This window comes from Callospermophilus lateralis, chromosome 7, assembly GCF_048772815.1.
Source record: "Callospermophilus lateralis isolate mCalLat2 chromosome 7, mCalLat2.hap1, whole genome shotgun sequence".
Classification (NCBI taxonomy): Eukaryota; Metazoa; Chordata; class Mammalia; order Rodentia; family Sciuridae; genus Callospermophilus; species Callospermophilus lateralis.
The window spans coordinates 118,247,516-118,266,717 of record NC_135311.1 but is presented as its reverse complement, the minus strand read 5'-3'; the positions used below and the strand labels follow the sequence as shown (position 1 = coordinate 118,266,717).

At 38.7% G+C, this 19,202-nt stretch overlaps 1 protein-coding gene across 5 annotated transcripts in view; it reads right to left on the bottom strand.

Moving 5' to 3' along the window:
- Positions 1-16,438, bottom strand: part of Clspn (claspin) — a 35,886-nt gene extending 19,448 nt beyond the window's left edge. For 4 of the 5 annotated variants that reach the window (XM_076862967.2, XM_076862968.2, XM_076862970.2 and 1 more), the window contains exons 1-8: positions 16,415-16,438; positions 11,656-11,761; positions 10,425-10,870; positions 7,881-8,042; positions 6,422-6,487; positions 6,024-6,096; positions 4,538-4,646; positions 3,782-4,359 (exon numbers count right to left, since the gene is read on the bottom strand). In XM_076862967.2, the coding sequence (XP_076719082.1) occupies positions 3,782-4,359; positions 4,538-4,646; positions 6,024-6,096; positions 6,422-6,487; positions 7,881-8,042; positions 10,425-10,870; positions 11,656-11,761; positions 16,415-16,438 (1,564 nt within the window). The remainder of the gene's footprint in view (positions 1-3,781; positions 4,360-4,537; positions 4,647-6,023; positions 6,097-6,421; positions 6,488-7,880; positions 8,043-10,424; positions 10,871-11,655; positions 11,762-16,414) is intronic. The other variant, XM_076862969.2, reaches the window with a different exon arrangement.
- Between the last annotated feature and the right edge of the window lie 2,764 nt (positions 16,439-19,202).

Sequence of the window (19,202 nt, the reverse complement as noted above, 5' to 3'; positions counted from 1 at the left end):
GGAAACCTTACTCCATATGAGGAAAGAAATTGTTGATTCTAGGGCTGGGGATGTGGCTCAAGCAGTAACGTGCTTGCCTGGTATTCGCGGGGCGCTGGGTTCGATCCTCAGTACCACATAAAAATAAAATAAGGATATTGTGTCCACCGAAAACTAAAAAATAAATATTAAAAAATTCTCTCTTAAAAAAAAAAAAAGAAAAAAAGAAATTGTTGATTCTAATGTTTCTGCTCTAAACCCCTTCCAATGTGTCTTCCACACCAGTTACCTGATTGAATTTCCTCAAATGCATATCTGATTGGGTCCTTTCCCATGCTAAAAACTATTCAATGGTCCCCCACTAAGAAAAGGCTAAAAAATCCACACTCCTAGCATGGCCTAAAAGTCCTGCAGGATCTAGGCTCTAGTCACCAATCCCCTTGAAACTGTCATTTTTACCAGCCCAAACTTTCAGTGCTTTCTATTATATCTGTCTTTTGCAATTCTGTCCTCTCCACCAAAAAAGCTATCCCTCTCTGCCTTAGTATCTCCTCAGTTTTCAGGACTTCACTCCTTTCAGAAGCTCCCCTGACTACCTAATCCAAGTATGCTACACTTCTTCTAGGCTTACCTTCACAAAGGCATACCTTTGTCATAGTACTTACCATTTAGGATTCTAATAGTCTGTTTATCTAGTACCACCTATCACTCCTACTACACTTTAATTTCCTTGAAAGTAGGAACTATGTCTTACTTGCACACACAGTACCCAACATAGTGCTAAATAAGAAAAAGCTTATTGCAACTTATTGCATGAATAAATGAATGTTGGTTTTAACTTCATATACAGAATATCATGGAAAAGCCTCAAGTAGAAACCAGTTTTCATGTCAATTTCTTTTTTCTTTCTTTCCTTTTTTTCTTTTTTTTTTTGGTACCACGGATTTCACCCAGGGGCAGACACTTAACTACTTTACCCCAACCCCAGCCCTTTCTATTTTTCATTTTGAGACAGGGTCTCACTAAGTTGCTTATAGCCTTGCTAAATTTCTGAGGCTGGTCTTGAACTTGTGATCTTCCTGTCTCAGCCTCCTGAGTCGCTGAGACTACAGGGGTTCACCACTATGCCCAGCTCACATCAATTTCAATTTTCTTTCTTTTTGTGGTGCTAGGGATCACACATAAGGCATCGTGCATGCTAGGCAAGAGCACTACTGCTGAGCCACATCCTCAGCCCCCATGTCAATTATTTCTAAAGGAAAACATATTTTGAGTTAAAAATAAGTGTCCAATATGTGGCAGGCATTGTGCTAGGTTCTTAAACAAGCCAAGTATAGTGCTAGAAAAATTATTCAACCTCTTTGAGCCTGCTTCTTCATCTTGCAAAATAATACCTCAGGCTATAAAAATTAAGAAACATAACTAATAAGTCTTCTGTTCCTGGGTATGGTGGCACATGCCTGTAATTCCAACAACTTGGAGGCTGAGGCAAGAAGATCATAAGTTCAAGGGAAGCCTCAGCAACTTAGCGAGACCCTGTCTCAAAATAAAAAATAAAAAATAGTCTGGGGATGTGGCTCAGTGGTTAAGTGTCCCCGAGTTCAATCCCTGGTACAAAAACAAAAACAAAAACCTCTTATTATGGTAGTTAGACATAGCAGTGTGTATCTACAATCTCAGCTACTCAAGAGGTAGAGACAGGAGAATTACAAGGTTCAGGCTGGCCTTGACAACCTAAGGAGACCCTGTCTCAAAATAAAATAAAATATCTCCAGGAGAGCTGGGGATATAGCTTAGCACACAAGGCCTTGGGTTCAATCCCCAGTACCTCACATACAAAAAAAGGTATGGAATAGAGTAGGTACCCAAAAAAATCTTTTCTTTCAGTCCAAAACAGTTTAGGTAACTTTTAATCTCACATAACAAAATTTAGCCGTTTCTCATAAAGTAACAAGAAATTATTGGTCTACTTTTCTTATTCTGGAACTGATAACTTTTAGTCCCATGTTTTTCTATTAATGTTCTGGGAAGCAGCTCATATTCAAGCTTCTAATGAAGTTAAGCTAATTCTGTTACATAACCCCTCCACATCTCCAGCTCCAACCAAATTGACTTTCACCTCCTCCCAATATGCACCATGAGGAACTCTTTCTTTCCTTTCTAAGAATGTCCTTCTCTCTAACTCTACCAAGTCCATCCAACCAACAAAGACTCACTGAGCATATTTTACACAACAGACATAGTGGCTGACACAGCACCTATCAACAAAAATCTGTTTAATCAAGGAGGGTCTTAGTATAAATAATTTGAAGCAGTAACCACTATTTGAGTGGTTCTTTATGCTATCCATCTGAATTATGTCAATAAAAATTACTATAGCCCATGAGGCATATACCTCTTATTTAATTTTTTTTTTAAAAGATGGATTGGAAAGGTTAAATAAGCATATCTAAGGTTGAACAATTCCTAGGATAAACCATATTCACACCCTGGTTTTACTATAGTCTAAAGCTATAACCACTATGTCATGCTGCCTCAACACAGAGGAGGGAACACCCAACTAAATTTCTGGCAATATCCAAATTCAGTGTGGAAGGGATCATTCATCTGTTCAACAAGTACAAATGCCTACAACGTTTTGTCCACTAAGAAAACACTAGGGATAAAAAAGAGCACAAGGCAGGAGATTTCCAACTCATAGTATAAAGGGAAGGCAGGAAACAAGTAGTTACATCTGCTTATTCCCCAAGTCTTCCTTTAACCACCCTTGGAAGAAACTCATCCCTCCTCTGAATTTCCATAGCATTTTATTCTAAATGTTTATTTCAGAAAAGAATACTTTTCCCTTTTCTTTGTGTTATTTAATTTTTTCCAATTATTGATGATAGCTCTATATATCCAGAGGTTCTTTCTGGATCTGCATATTCAACCAAGCTCTGCTCGAAAAAACTTGAAAATTGCATCTGTACTAACCATGTATAAACTTTTTCTTGTTCTTATTCCCTAAACAATACAACTATTTACAGAGCATTTATATATTATCACAAATAATCTAGAGATGATTTAAAGTACTTGGGAACCATGTCATAGGTTAGATGCAAATATGTAATTTTATTTACAAGACTCGAGCATTGGCAGATTTGGGTATCCTTGGTTGGGGATGGGAAAAATCAATTCCCTTCCAATACCAAGGGACAACTTACAGGTTCATTATGAAAGATGTCACAACTTTCTCCCTTGTATTACTGTTTTTTTGAGTACTTCTTATCTCTGATGCTAGACTATGTATAAGTAAGATAAGTGTCAGGGGTAAATTGCTTTGCTCAACAGTATCTTGCAGGTAGTAGATATTTGTTGAATGAGTAGAAAAAAAAATTCAGTTTTACAGACAATTTAAGTGAACCAAAATGTTTCTCTTTCATTGTAAAAAACTGAAAAATGTTTTTATGAATGACTTAAGAATAAGGAAAAGAGGTTCTTAATTCAGAAATGCCAGGGCATTTCCCTGGCCAGTGAGCCTGGGTTTACATTTGAAGGACACAGGATCATAGAAAAATTTCAAAGGCTATAAAAAATTCTTAAATTCCAAAACACAGACTTCCATTTTAAAGGTTTAAAACATTCTGATATTCTGCTGAATTTATCTAAGTGGAATTATCTCCCTATCTTTTACTTCTGTAGAATAAGATCATGTGTAATTATTGGCTTTTCCTTCATTCCCTATCCTCCACAGAGGCAAAAAATAGAAAGCTGCCAAGGTAACTGTCACTTCAAAGCAACTCCCCACAATTTAAAACATTACCTCTGTTGGTTCCAGGTTCATCAAGTATCACAAAGGAATCTTCATCAGCACCCAACCGTGGTTTAATGGAAACATCTACTCCTAACTGTTTAAGTCTATCCAGAGTGAATTTTCGAACTTTTTCAGGTGGCACAACTGCCGACTTAGTTTGCTGCATGGGTTCTTCCACTTTCTCTTCTATTTCTTCAGTCTGTTTCAGGTCATCTACTCCCTCCAGGGCATGAGATTCAGATGCCACTAGCCCTCCAATCTGATAATCCTCACTGGCCTTGTTCCTAAGGAAGCTGCTTTCCTCCTGTGACACTGAGCTGTCCCCAGGTGAAGATCTAGCATCACTCTGCTTCTTTTTCTCCAGAACTGCTACTTCTTCACTTCTTATCAGATCTTTACTGCAAGCTTCATCTGACCGAGTAGTGATTTCAGGTTCTTTTGAAACCACAGTAAATGCATTAATTTCTCTTTCATATTCTGCACCAGTTGTGTGCTCAGAATCTTTGCTATGGTGGTCACCATTCATTTCAGTTATATTTGTAGTGTCTATAATTTCTTTGTGATGACTTGGCTGATACTTTGATGACCTAGAGAAGGGAAAATGAGCTGGAATTTAAAATTACCTTAAAACATTCTCATCCCTTAGAATATAATAAGTTAAATCAGCTTAAAGAGAGTGGGGAATCCGAACTTTTTACACCAGATATTTGCCATAAAACTGAGTGTTCATGAAGAATATAGTCAACAAGAAAAGAGGGCTCTTACTTCAGAAGTGCCATGGCATTTCCCTGGCAGGTGGGTCTGGGTTTACGTTTGAAGAAATCATGAATAGTTTTATTCTCAGGCATATGATATGGAAGATTAAGTGCAGATTCTAGAAAATGGAACAGAACAAGCAAATATATACACTGTATATTCTGAAATTGAAGAAATCATGAATAGTTTTATTCTCAGGCATATGATATGGAAGATTAAGTGCAGATTCTAGAAAATGGAACAGAACAAGCAAATATATACACTGTATATTCTGAAATGTAACTTCATATTCAGTTAACAAAACACTAGAACCAAATCTATCACCAGAAATAGAAAAAAAATCTTGCCTCTAGCATAGGCAGGAGCTGACTACAAAAGAGCTCCTTGAAGACCAGTGGCTTTTAAATTTAACTATAATCAAAACAATCCTGGAAGTTTTTAAGAAATACAGATTCTTAGCTCCTATAACTTATTGAATCAGAATCTTTGTGGGGCCTAAAATTTTATATATTTGAAAATCTTCTAAGCTGAGTGCAGGGCATAGTCCCAGCTCCTCAGGAGGACATCTGGGGTATTGCTTGAGCCCAGAAGCTTAAGTAACAAAGCAAGTCCTTGTATTAAAAAACAAAACAAAAAATCCTGCTACAGGGATCCAGACGTAATCAATGCATAGACAACCATTAAAAAGTTTTTTTCCTGGTGTTGTCTCAGCCTTTTGTTGCAAGTCATTATTCAAAGAAATTTTCAGAACATAGAATATATAGGCAGCAACCAAAACTGCCAAGTTCTAACTGGTCCCCATAGAAAACAGTGACCTAGTCATTTGTTAATCAAGACCCTTTTATTACAATGAAGGACAGGCTGTCTTTAAAGCACTCCAAGGGAAGTGGAGGACAGGTCCAAGCAGGGCTTTCCTTTTTGTTGTATCATTATCTTTGATCACTATTGCAACCAGACAGCCGTTGGGCCTCAAAATATAGGGAAAAGACTGAAACTGTAAATACTCTGTAAACACAAGCATTTGTACTTGAAAGAACAGGATTTTAAAGAGCATTGATGTTCAACCAGAAAAAAGGCATAAAAAAGTGACTTTTTTTTTTAACAGATACTTTTTTAAAAAAATTTATTTACTTTTATGTGGTACCGAGGATCAAACCTAGTGCCTCGCACATGCTAAGCAAGTGCTCTACCACCGAGCCACAACCTCAGCCCCCAAAGTGACCTTTTTATATTAAAAAGTTTCTTCCTTACCTCCATTATAGTTTTAGAGTTTTAGAAGTTCTCTCAGTTTACATTAATGTTCTAAAGGCTTTAGAACGATGGCTACTCACGAAGATCAATTCTAAACTTGATATAATTATCTGAGTTCATATTATATTAGGAGTGGGGAAAAGAAAACAAACAAACAAAAAAAAAATAACAACCCTGACACCCAGTTGAACTTACAAAAAAATTGTAATTTTTCCTTAAACTTCACCCTACTAGTTTGCATTACCTCGAATAAGGCGCTGAGTCTCACTATGCAGTTTTTTTAATGCTTCCTTACTTAACTTGGCTGCCTTTCTTTCCTTAAAGAAAACAAAAAGTAAGACTATATTAATGGTGTTGTCCAGAAAGACAGCTATTCATTCCTCTAGAATTTGTTCTCTCCAAGAAAAAAAGGAAAAGGAACAGTAAGCACTAATAATACAATATAAACTCAAGGAGCACATTTATTTACAAGTCTCAGAATATTAATTCAATCCAATCCATATTTGTGTTCCTACTATGTACATAGCAATATGCTGAATATCAGGAAAATAAGACAGACAAGATAAAATATTTATCTTTGAGAAACCCACAATCTCCTGTGGAAAGAGATCAATGTAATTTCTACACAGGGCTCTACTTTACCTTCTTCATGATGCCTTTTGATAACTCACTCTCTTCTTGTTGCAAGTCTAAAGATGCTTCCTTTTTCTGAAAAAGATTTTAAACTTCATTTAAAAGATTTTAAACTTCATTTTTAAATGTGAGAATAAAAACTGAGCCCAAGCTGGGCATGGTGACACACACCTATAATCCCAGCAGCTCATGAGGCTGAGGCAGGAGAATCATAAGTTCAAAGGCAGCCTTAGCAAATTAGTGAGCCCTAAGCAAGCTAGAGAGGTCCTATCTCAAAATAAAAAAATAAAAAGGGCTGGGATTGTGGTTCAGAGTTTAAGTGTCCATGAGTTCAATCTCTAGTACCCCTTGCAAAAAAAAAAAAAAACTAAACTCAGAGGATGTTTTTACTACATTATGCTACATTAATAATAAATCTCAAATAGAAAATTTTATTTTTATTCTCTACCAAATAGAAAATTTTAAACATATAGCATCCAATTATGCTTAGAAAACAAATTACGTCTCCTTCCCCCAGTACTGGGGATTGAACCCAGGGACACTGTACCACTGAGCTATATTCCAAGCCCCTTTCATTTTTTATTTTAAGACAGACTCTTGCTAAATTGCCCACGCTAGCCTTGAATTTGCAATCCTCCTTGCCTCAGCCTCTGGAGTAGCTGGGATTACATACATATAACACTATACAGAGCACAAATTAGATATTTCAAATGGAATTTGGATCCTCATTTCTTACACCATTGCTTACATAATTCTCTCAAGAGGGGCAATGACTTATAGAGAGCTAATAAAATCCTACGAAGAGCAGTTATGCTTTGTGTATATGATACTGGGGATCAAAGAACCCAAGACTCCACGCAAACTTGGCAAGTATCTACCACTGAGCTACATCCCCATGCCTTCCTTTAACATTCCTACAAGGGTAATAACCAAACAATTTAGCACATCATTTGTACTGCAATTTTCCAAAATTAACAGCTAAAAAACTGAAACCTGTCAACACGTGATTTTCTTCATTTGAAAAAAAAAGTAAAGCTGAGCATGGTTGTATACACCTATAATCCCAGCAACTCAGGAGGCTGAGGAGGAGGATCGAAAGTTCAAAGCCAGCCTCAGCAACTTAGTGAGGCCCTAAGCAATTTAACACTGCTCAAAATAAAAAATAAAAAGGGATGGGGATGTGACTAAGTAGTAAAGTGCCCCTGGGTTCAATCTCCAGAAAAGAAAGAAAGTAAATTGCAACTGGAAATCAAAAAAATAAAGTAGGGCTGGGGATGTGGCTCAAGTGGTAGCGCGCTCGCCTGGCATGCGCGGGATGCTGGGTTTGATCCTCAGCACCACACAAAAATAAATAAAGATGTTGTGTCCACTGAAAACTAAAAAATATATATTAAAAAATTCTCAAAAAAAAAAAAAGTAAATGTTAGAAGTAGTTGGTTAGAACTTATTGTAACCATGTTTTACTTGCCTTGTGATTTTTTACTTTGTTTTTCACAGCTGCCCTTATTGATTCTAATGACTCTTCATCTTCCAATGGAGAGTTATTTTCCTCCTCCAAACCCGTTTCAAAAAGGTCTTTATCGGCAAGAAGACAGCCACTGTCATTAAATGAATGTTCTACATCATTTTCCTGGATAATGCATAAAGAAAAAACATAATTCAATCATTTTAAAATCCAACATTTCACAACATATATGGTAATTTGGATCAAGGAGAAAAAGCCCAGCTTTCATCAACAGACAAATACACAGCTTCTAGAACCTTCTTACTGGATCTGAACCCAGTTATCCTTTGAAGTCCAAGCTGTGGGTTTTTTATATAATTACTCAAAATTAACTTAATAAATAAATATTTTTTGAAATGTCAACTAATTACTTATTGACTTATTACAAAACATAAGGATGATTTTTCTAGTTAGCAAACAAACTTTGGTTGAGGATGCATTAAAAAAAATCCTCCTGGGCTAGGGTGTAGCTCAGTGGTAGAGCACTTGCCTGGCTTGTGTGAGGCACTGGGTTCGATCCTCAGCACCACATAAAAACAGATAAATAAAAATAAAGGTATTGTGTCCATCTACAACTAAAAACTATTTTTAAAAAAATCCTCGTTTCAGCCAGGCATGCTGAGGCAAAAAGATCACAAACTGAAGGCCAGCCTCCATAATTTAGAGATCTTGTCAAAACAAAAAACAAAAAGGGCCAGGCATGGTGCGCATGCTTATAATCCCAACGGCTCAGGAGGCTAAGACCGGAGGATCCCAAATTCAAAGCTAGCCTCAGCTATGGCGAGGCACTACAACTCAGTGAGACCCTGTTTCTAAATACAAAAAATGGATGGGGATGTGCCTCAGTGGTTAAGCAGCCCTGGATTCACTCCCCAGTACAACAGAAAAAAAAAACAGGGTAGGGTATAGTAGTGCACACCTAGAATCCCAGCAACTCGGGGAGCTGAGGCAGAAAGATCCCCATTTCAAAGCCAGTCCAGGCAATTTAGCAAGAGATTGTCTCAAAATAAAAGGATTGGGGGCTATAGCTCAATATAGGAGCACCCACTGGTACAATTCCCAGTACTGGGGGTATGAGGGATGAATTACTTCAGGTCCTCACAAAGAAAATCAGAAATTCGTTTATTTGTAAACGTCCTCTACATATCCACAACAGTAAGTAAAACATGTATCCTGCTGGCCATGGTGGCACATGCCTGTAATCCCAGCATCTTAGGAGGGTGAGGCAGTAGAATCACAACTTCAAAGCCAAACTTCGAATTTAGTGAGACTCTGTCTCAAATAAAAAATAAAAGGCCTGGGAAAACTGGGGTCATAGCTCAGAGGTAGAGAACTTGCCTATCATGTGTGAGGTACTGGGTTCAATTCTCATCACTGCATATAAATAAAATAAAATAAAGGTCCACTGACAACTAAAAAAATATATTAAAAAAGAAGGGGGAGAAGGGGATTTAACTCAGTGGTTAAGTATCCCTGGGTTCAATCCCTGGTACCAATATATGAATAAATGAATAAATAAAACACATATCCTATTAGTCTCTATGCAAAGCAGTTGATCAAAGCTATATGCTGAGTGCAGAAACTACCCTAATAACTGAAAGCCACTTTTTCTAAAACGTTATTCTATGTGAGAAAAAGCAAATGACTCTCTAATGTATATCTTAGGCTAGTGATAGAGCACTTGCCTAGAATGTGTGAGGTAGCCTTGGGTTTGATCCCCACCACAACAAAAGGAAAAAAGTATCTCAATGAATAGATAAGAAAATGATAGCTGGGTGAAATGGTACATGCCTGTAATACCAGCTACTCAGGAGGCTGAGGCAGGAGGATCACAAATTCAAGACCAGACTGGGCAACTTAGTGAAACCCTATTTCAAAACGAAATAAAAAGTGTTGTGGGTATATTTCAGTCATGGGGTACTTGCCTAATATGATGAGGCTCTGGGTTCAATCCTCAGTACCCGACATACATACAATATACATGGCATATATCCACAATAGCATTATTTAACCATAAAAAAGATAAAATTCTGTCATTTGCACCAACTTAGAATAGTGTTACCCAGCACCTGGGAAGGGTGTGGGAGATCAGTGAAGATAGGACATTTATGGGTGACTATTAATTGAATATTTCAAAATAAATTATGGAGAGGATTTTGAATGTTCCTAACACAAAGAAATGCTACATATTGAAGATGATATGCTGGCCATGGTGGCACATGCCTGTAATCCCAGCAGCTTGGGAGGATGAGGCAGTAGGATCATAAGTTCAAAGCCAGACTTCACAATTTAGTGAGACTGTCTCAAATAAAAAATAAAAGGGCCTGGGGGGACTGGGGTCAAAGCTCAGAGGTAGAACACTTGCTCTGATCATTATATACTGTAAACAGATATGAAAATACCACATGGTATTCCACAATTATGTCCAATTACTATGTGTCAATTAAAAACAAAAATGTCTTAAAAATAATCTTGAAAAGACTACATCAGAGTTTTAAAATAATATACCTTATTTTTTATTTCCTTCCTTTTTAGCCGTCTAATTTTTTCCATCTTTTTCTCCTCTTTCTCAAGTCTTCTCTTTGATTTTATTTTTGTTTTTCCTTCTGTTACTTCTTTATCACATATGGGCTTTTTGGAAATCTTTCTACTGATGGTAAATTCTACAGAGTTTCCAGATTGGAGACTCAGTTCTAAGCAAGATGTCACCTGAGTTTCAAGAGTTTCCTGATACGAAGACTCCTCCATATCACTTTCATCACTGTCTGCCACAGTTTTGTAAACCCTTTTAATTTTTCCACTTTTTCCAGCATATAAATTCTCTTTATTTTCCTCAGCACTGTCATAGGTAGTTTTTTCTGGAGAGACATTTGTGTATTCTGTTTCAGAATCACTGTCTTGTAGCACCTTCTTGCTTTTCAATTTCTTACTCACAAATATTTCTTCATCTGAATCTGAAAGAAAAACAATATTTTTAAAGGTATACAACCAGCTAGGGTTGGTGGTACATGTCTATAACACCAGCAACAAGGGAAGACTCAGGTAGGAGGATCTTGTTCAAGGTCAGCCTTAGCAATTTAACAAGACCCTACCTCAAAATAAAATATTAAAAAAAAAAAAATTTCTTTAAAAAAGGGTCTAGGGATGTAGCTCAGTGGTACAGTGTCCATGGGTACGATTCCAAGTGCTGAAAAAAGAAAAGTATACAAGTAATTGACCTTCCTCTTAGTCCCACTACACTCAAAAATATATTCAATTATACAAGTGATATATCTCCTTGTGAAATTATGTAACTATCATTAAGAACATATTGTAGCAAAGCATATCTAAAAATATATTTTGAAAAACATTTTCTAAAGAGAAATGCCTCTGGCTGAAATATGTAATTATATATATTTACAATGTGTAAAATTGTTCTAATCCTTCTGGTACTTGTTAAAAATACTTTTATTAAAGGATAAATGTATTTAACCAGGCAGTGTGATAGCTACTGGATATTTTACAAATTCAGCAATATAACAGAAAGGAATATTTTCAAAAAGACATAAGCACTATTATTTATTATTTTACTTTTATAATAAACAACAGACATGGTAATAACAGTTATTAATAACTGACTTATTAATAACTTAACAATTAATAATTCAATAAGTCAAGACAATAACGAAGTTAATATAATCCATTATAACCCAGGCTCCCACACTCTATTCCTAAAATTAAAGTACTAAATATTACAAACCTTTTTCACTCAAGGACCTAGTTGTTTCACAGCTGCCTTGTCCACTGTCAGAAGGACTGTCTGCTTCTTGTGAAATGAGTTTTAGATCATTAATTTCTAGATGAACCTAAAAAATGAAAACAAGCTTTGCATTAATTAGGAGGTGACTGAAAGGTCCAAGTACATACCAAGAGCTGGGCACAATGGTGTGTGCCTATAGTTCTAGCTACTCAGGAGGCTGAGGCAGGAAGGAAGGTCCCATGGATTCAAGGAGTTCAAGACCAGCCTAAGCAACACAGCGAGACCCCATCTCAAAACACACACACACACACACACACATACACACACACACACACAGAGCATACTGATAAATACATCAACACAGGATCGTCACATTGAAATAAGGAAAGAACCAATACAATCATTTGATTAAGACAAAAACCAAAATTCATTATACACCTTTAAAATTACTGGATAAATCAGGTGCCGTGGTGCATGCCTATAATCCCAGCAGTTTGGGAGGCTGAGACAAGAGGATTGAGAGTTCAAAGCCAGCCTCAGCAAAAGCAAGGCACTAAGTGACTCAGTGGGATCCTGTCTCTAAATAAAATACAAAATAGGGCTGGGTTTATGGCTCAGTAGCGAGTACCCCTGAGTTCAACCCCCAGTATCCCCCCCGCAATTTTTTTTTTTTTAAATTAAAAAACTGGGCAGAAAGTAATTCATTGTGCACCTCCGAAGGATACTAACAGAACCAACCCTGAGTAACAGTAAATAAATGAAAAGAATCAAACATTTATTATGTTTTTTCCTATGTGAACTGTTCCTCAATATATCCAAATGATTGATAAGGGAAGTTTTAGCTGGGCATGGTGGATCACAATTTGAGGCAAGCCTTAGCACCTTAGTAAGACCCTAAATAAAAAGGGTTAGGGGCATGGCTCAGTAGTAGAGGGCCTCTAAGTTCAACCCCAGTACCACTAAATAAATAAATAAATAGATAGATAGATAGAAAGGAAGTTTTTCTTCTGAGAATATGCCTAGTTAATCAATAAAGAATTGACAGCCTGTCACAGTTTTAGCAACCCTTGATTAAATAACAAACCTAGAAAATGATCATTAATGACTGCGAACATTACCAAAACAGAAACAACCAGACCTTATATAAAGCCTAAAAGAAGGGCTGGGGATGTGGCTCAAGCGGTAGCGCGCTTGCCTGGCATGCATGCGGCCCGGGTTCGATCCTCAGCACCACATACAAACAAAGATGTTGTGTCCGCCGATAACTAAAAAACATTTAAAAAAAAAAAAAAAAAGCCTAATAGAAGTAAACACCATCTACGAAGCATTCTTGTCAGAACAATCAGGTCTGAATCTGATTCAGTCTCTGGAACTACTGTCCATTTACAGAAAATAGAGGAAACAAATACACTACGGATATGTAATCTAATCTGGGCACAGTGGTGCAAACCTGTAATCCCAGCAGCTTGGGAGGCTGAAGCAGGAGGATTGAGTTCAAAACCAGTCTCAGCAACTTAGTGAGACCCTGTCTCAAAATAAAATATAAAAAAAGGACTCAGGGGCTAGGGCGGTAGTTCAGTGGTAGAGCACTTACCTAGCATGTGTGAGGCACTGGGTTCAAGTCTAAGCATGGCATATAAATAAATAAAGGGGGGCTGGGGATGTGGCTCAAGCGGTAGCGCGCTGGCCTGGCATGCCTGCGGCCCGGGTTGGATCCTCAGCACCACATACAAACAAAGATGTTGTATCCGCCGATAACTAAAAAAATTAATATTAAACCCCCCCCACTCTCTCTTTAAAACAAATAAATAAATTAATTAATTAATAAAGGTTGATCAACAACTAAAAATAACAAAAGGGCTGGGGACTTAGCTCAGTGGTTAAGCGCCCCGGTACCAAAAAAAGAGAGAGAAACAGAGAGACAGAGACAGAGACAGAGAGAGAGAGAGAGAGAGAGAGAGATGCAATCTAGGTGTAGGAAATTCTACAGGACTAACTAGGTGGTTTCTTTAACAATAGAAGCTGGGGAGTATTATTCAGTGGTAGATTATTTGCCAGCATGCCTGGTGCCCTGAGTTGGATCCCAGCACTTTAAAAAAAAAAAAGGAAAAAAGAGGTGGGACCTATAGATTAATGAGTTTACAGGAAATATACTATATCTACATATATATACACACAATGTATATATTTGGGGGGGCGGTACTGGGGTACTGGGGTACTGAACCCAGGGGGGCTTAACCACTGAGCCACATCCCCAGCCTTTTTAACTTTATTTAAAGACAGGTCCTCGCTGAGTTGCTTAGGACCTCACTGAGTTGCTGAGGCTGCCTTTGAACTCATTGATCCTCCTGCCTCAGCCTCAAGATGCTGGGTTACAGGCACCACCGCATTTGGCTAAGAAATATATTTTAACTACTGCAATATGTAGACTTTCGTTGGGATCCTAACTCAACAACTGAAAATATATGTATTAGTCAAAACACTGACTAGATGTTTTTTTGGTGTGGTAATATTTTGGCTATCCTTTTTTAGAAAGCTCTTATTTTTTAGAAATGTACATTGAAATATTTATTTGTGGATGAAACGGTATGAGGTCTGGGATTTCTTACAAATAATTCCCTGAGGGGGGGAAAATGAGTAGAAACAAGACTTTATTTGATAAATGTCAAAATTAGATGATGGCTTTCTATGTTTATAGAGATTGAAAATTCCTAAATAAAGCAATTTAAATAAAAGTCAAAAATATAAAGGAAGAGAGGAATGTAAGGGACTTGATCAGTAAGTGACCAAGGTGACCCTAGATGACAGGTCATCTACCTTCCTTGGTGTTCTCAGGGCTCTGAATCAACTTACTAATAAAAAGGAGAATAACAGACTAACATCTGTAATGTAACTGAGTACAAGGTCTTACTCTGTGGTTTCTCAAACTATCAAATTGATTTGAATGCTTGACCTAATTATTAAAATAATAAACACAGAAAACACGTAATGAGGAAACACCAAGGATTATCCTGTATATACTGATGATCCTCCCAACAACCCAAAGCAGTAACACTATTTAGTTCTGTTTGTAAATGTGAAAACTGAGTTGTTTTTTTTTTTAATATAGGCGGACACAATATCTTTATTTTATTTTTATGTGGTGCTGAGGATGGAACCCAGTGTCTCACGCATGGTAGGCAAGCACTCTACCTCTGAGCCACAACCCCAGCCCTACAGTGATACTCTTAATAAGGAAATCTACTGTAGGCAACTTGCAGCAGTACAAATAACTTCAAAGAGCAGTGCCAAGAAAAAAGAGTGAGCTGAGGGATCTTTAAAAACTCAGTAATCAAGACTTTTAAAAATTTTTTAAATGTTTAATATGTATATATGTATATATAATTAAAAAATTAAACTAGCCAACTATGTCTCATGAAGTTAACTGCTTTCTTTATTCTTTTTTTAAAAAAATCATTTATTTTATTTATTTAGTTATTCCAGTTCTGGGGATTGAACCCAGGGATGCTCTATCATGGAGCTACACCATCAGCCCTTTTTATTTTATATTTTAAATTAGGGTCTCAAAATGTGATCTTCCTGCCTCAGCCTCCCCAGTAGCTTGGGACAACAGATCAGCTACACCTGCAGCTGCCTGCTTTTCCTAATAGTTTTGTTGGAAACAAGGTTTTTATTGGATTAGGATGAGGTGAGACAAAATCATGTAAGGTCGAGTCTTTATTTAAGTTTGCTATATTGCCAGGCGGGGTGGCACATGCCTGCAATCCCAGAGCCTGAGGCTGAGGCAGGAGGATCACAAGTTCAAGGCTAGCCTCAGCAACTTGGTGAGACCCTGTCTCAAAAAGATGGGGCTGGGGTTGTGGCTCAGCAGTAGAGCACTCACCTAGCACCACATAAAAATAAAATAAAGGTTGTGTCCTACTACAACTAAAACAAAATATTTGGAGAAAAAAAAAGTTAAAAGGTCTGGGATGTGGCTCAGCGATAAAGCAATCCTAGGTTCAACCTCCAGTACCAAAAGGAAAAAAAAAAAAGTTTGCCCTTTTGTTCAAGATCAAATCATAGGCTTTTTGCATTAATTTCTGATTTTCTAAAATACTGCATTAATATGAACTTCACTTGATCACTGAATTTTTCCGTAGCTCCTTCAAATTTTGCTCCTAAGGCGAGAGAGCCTGGCCCTAGTCCCGACCTCAGAAAAGCGCACAGGTCTGGAAACAGATGCTTTCTTTGACCAGAGTCGCCTGGGAGCAGTCGGCGGCCAGCGGAGACCGCGGAGTGTTACTTCCGCGTCCGGAGACCTGCCGGGAAACGCTGGGGACCCGCGCACGACTACCTCCAAGTTCCGGTTCAGACCCGGTTCCGAACTTCCGCAAGCTCTCCGGTCTACTCAGAACCTCGCCCCGCATCCCGCGGTGCCGGCCTTCTCTCTTTCGGGGCGCGGTAAGAGGAGCCCGCGCGGCAGGAAAGGCGCCAAGGGGAAGGGTGGGCTGCGGGGACAAGCTGAGGAGGAGTGGGCGGAGGCCCTGGCGCGCCATCGACCCCAGGGGCACCGCCGCCAACCGAGCGCGGGAAGCCGGCTGCGGACCCCACGCGCGGCCGCGAGCCCACCCGGCCGAGCCGAGAAGACGCGGAGTCCACCGGGAGCTGTAGTCCGCCGGGCCCCGCGCCCCAGCTCAGCGCCGCTCCCGCCTGAACCCACCACGACCCTCGGCGTGCTGCCTCCGCTGCCGGGTGGGAGGCTTGTGCGTAAACTCACTTCAGAACCCACATCGCCCGCCATGAGTCCGGCCTCTCCAGCGTTCTGTTCCGGATGACTCGGTTCCCAGTTCCCTCAGCCTGGGGACAGCAGCTCCCGCCGTCTCCAGCCGGGTTGCGACGTTCGAGCTTTCGCGCCCAGCCACAGTGGATGCCCCACCTTCGATGATTTGCACCAATCCGGAGGAGGCTTTTCGTCCAAGGCCACGCCCCCATTCGTTCCACCAATCACGAAGCGCCTCCTGCCGGCCCTAAGACTATAAACTAGGGTAGTTTGGCGGGTACTGGCTGTTCTTGTTAGTAGAACCCAGGGTAGGAGTTTCCTGCCGGTCCGGGCGGCCCAGCCCTTTTATCCCTGCAACAAGGAACCTTATGAGTGGTGGTCTTTGACATTTGACCCTTGCCGTAGCTCGACAGGTCGCACCAAGCAAATTGAGGGGTGAGCACTCCAGGCAAGAAGTAGACTGGGAATCGAACTCCTAGTGGTGTTCTGTGATCGCAGGAAGACCGAGCTCCACCCCCACCATCCTTGGAGCAGCTAAATGTTGGCGGCTGCTTCTACAAGGCACTCGCCCTTGTACAAGTTTTGCAAGATTCTCAGATACCAAAGAATATCCTTGGATAATCTTCATAAATTTACTTAGAGTTGATTCGAAGATGCGAAAAGCACTCATCTCACCCCTAGAGGACTCCCCACCTTTGAATAAGCCTTGGGGTGAGAGGGAAATCAAAGCTCTGGCTCCAGATTTTTTTTTTTTTAATTTTATTTATTTTTTGGTACCGAGGATTGAATTCAGAGACATTCGACCACTGAACCACTTCCCATTCCCAGTTAGCGCCTCGCCCCTTGTTGAAGCTGGATCTCAGTTTTGCCCACTATGTGGGTTATTTTCTTTTTTGCCTTTCTGAGTCAATTCTGTTTTTTCTTGTGACCTTTCTGTGTCCAAACAAGGCTGACTTCTCAGGACTCTTACTTTTGCTCTCTTGCCCTCTGTCTTCTTTTGGGTCAGGCCACTCTAAGGCACATTACAAGATACTGTAAGGTGAAGACCAGAGCGCAGGAGGAAAGAAAGATCAGAGTATCTGTCATCCCACTTCACCTCCATTGTCATATCCAATAGTAGGATGACCAACTAGGTTCAATTTGTCCAGGACTTTCCCAGTGAAAGTTCCACAACGCTGGGGACCTCCTCAGTCATAGGCATAGCAAGACAGTTGGTCACCCTATCCACTGTCCTCCTCTTCCAAGTTTCCACTTTTGGCTGGGTTCAGTTAAAAAGCTCCTATCCTCACCTTCATTTCTTCACCTCTTTACCACCTCTCAAACCACTTCTGCACTCATCAAGATCTTGGGCTGGGAATGTAGCTCAGTGGCAGAGCACTTGCCTAGTATGCATCATCAGGCCCTGGGTTCAATCCTTAGAACCAAAAAGGAAGAAAAAGAAATAGTAATCTAATCCTCATTTCTTAGTCTATTTGTATTTTCATCTATTTTTCTACTAATTTCTATATGGATGATTCTCAATTATACATCTATAGCACCCCTCATGTGGAGGATTAATATTTATTAGATGCATGTCAGACACAAGTTGCCACATTTTATAATCATTATCTTATTTAATCTATGAAACAAGCCAGTAAGGTAAGTAATATGATGCTTTCCATTTTAGCAGATGAGAAAATCATATTTTTAAATGCTAGTAATTGGTGGAACCCATTTGTATATCCTACTATTTGGGACTTGAGAACTCACATCCCTCAGAAAGAACTTGCCAGTGCAATCTCCTTTCTTCTCCTGTTCTGTTTTCCCTGATAACACCTCTTCCAAAAAGTAAATTTTTATCTATCTTTCTGTTGTTGCTCCAAGAAGACAGGCACTCTGTACTTTTTAACCACTGTATTCTCACTATCTAGAATAGTCATTCTCAAATTTGAACATGTGTCAGATGTCTGAAAGGCTGGTAAAAACACAGATTGCTGGGTCCCACCCCTATCATTTCTAGTTCAGTGTGCCTAAAATGGGGTCCAAGAATGTGTATTTCTAACATTTGTATACAATATGTCAAAATGCATTCTACTGTCATGTATATCTAATTAGAACAAATTTTTTAAAAGAAAATGAAAATAAATAAAACATTAAAATATTCTGAGTAGATTTTAAAAGTTCTTACCACATACATTAAAAAATGTTTATGTGAGGTAATACATGTTAATTAGACTGATTTAGTCATTAAAAAATGATTATGTGAGGTAATACATGTTAATTAGACTGATTTAGTCATTCCACAGTGTATGCCTATATCAAACTATCATGTTGTATACCATAAATATCTAAAATTTTGATTTGTCTATTAAAACTAGTAATATGCCAAAAAATGAAAAAGGCAGGGAATATGGATCAGTGGTAGAGCTCCCCTGGATTCAACCCATTACCACAATTTTATAATAATAATAATAATAACAACAACAACAACAACATCAACAGTAATACTGAAGGGAGAGAGAGAAAGCTCCAATTTGAAAAAAAAATGAGTGGACAGTGAACTAAAAACGGGAAAATTTTATTCATCTGTTTATTGTGGTAACACATATATATACCATAAAATTTACCATTTTAACCTTTTTTTGTGGATGTGATGGCAACTGAACCCAAGTCCTTACCTGAGCTTAGCACATACTCTATCTCTGAGCTACACCCCCAGCCTTAACAAATTTTAATATATTTTTTAGTTGTTGATGGGCATTTATTTTCTTTCTTTATTTATATGCGGTGCTGAGAATCAAACCCA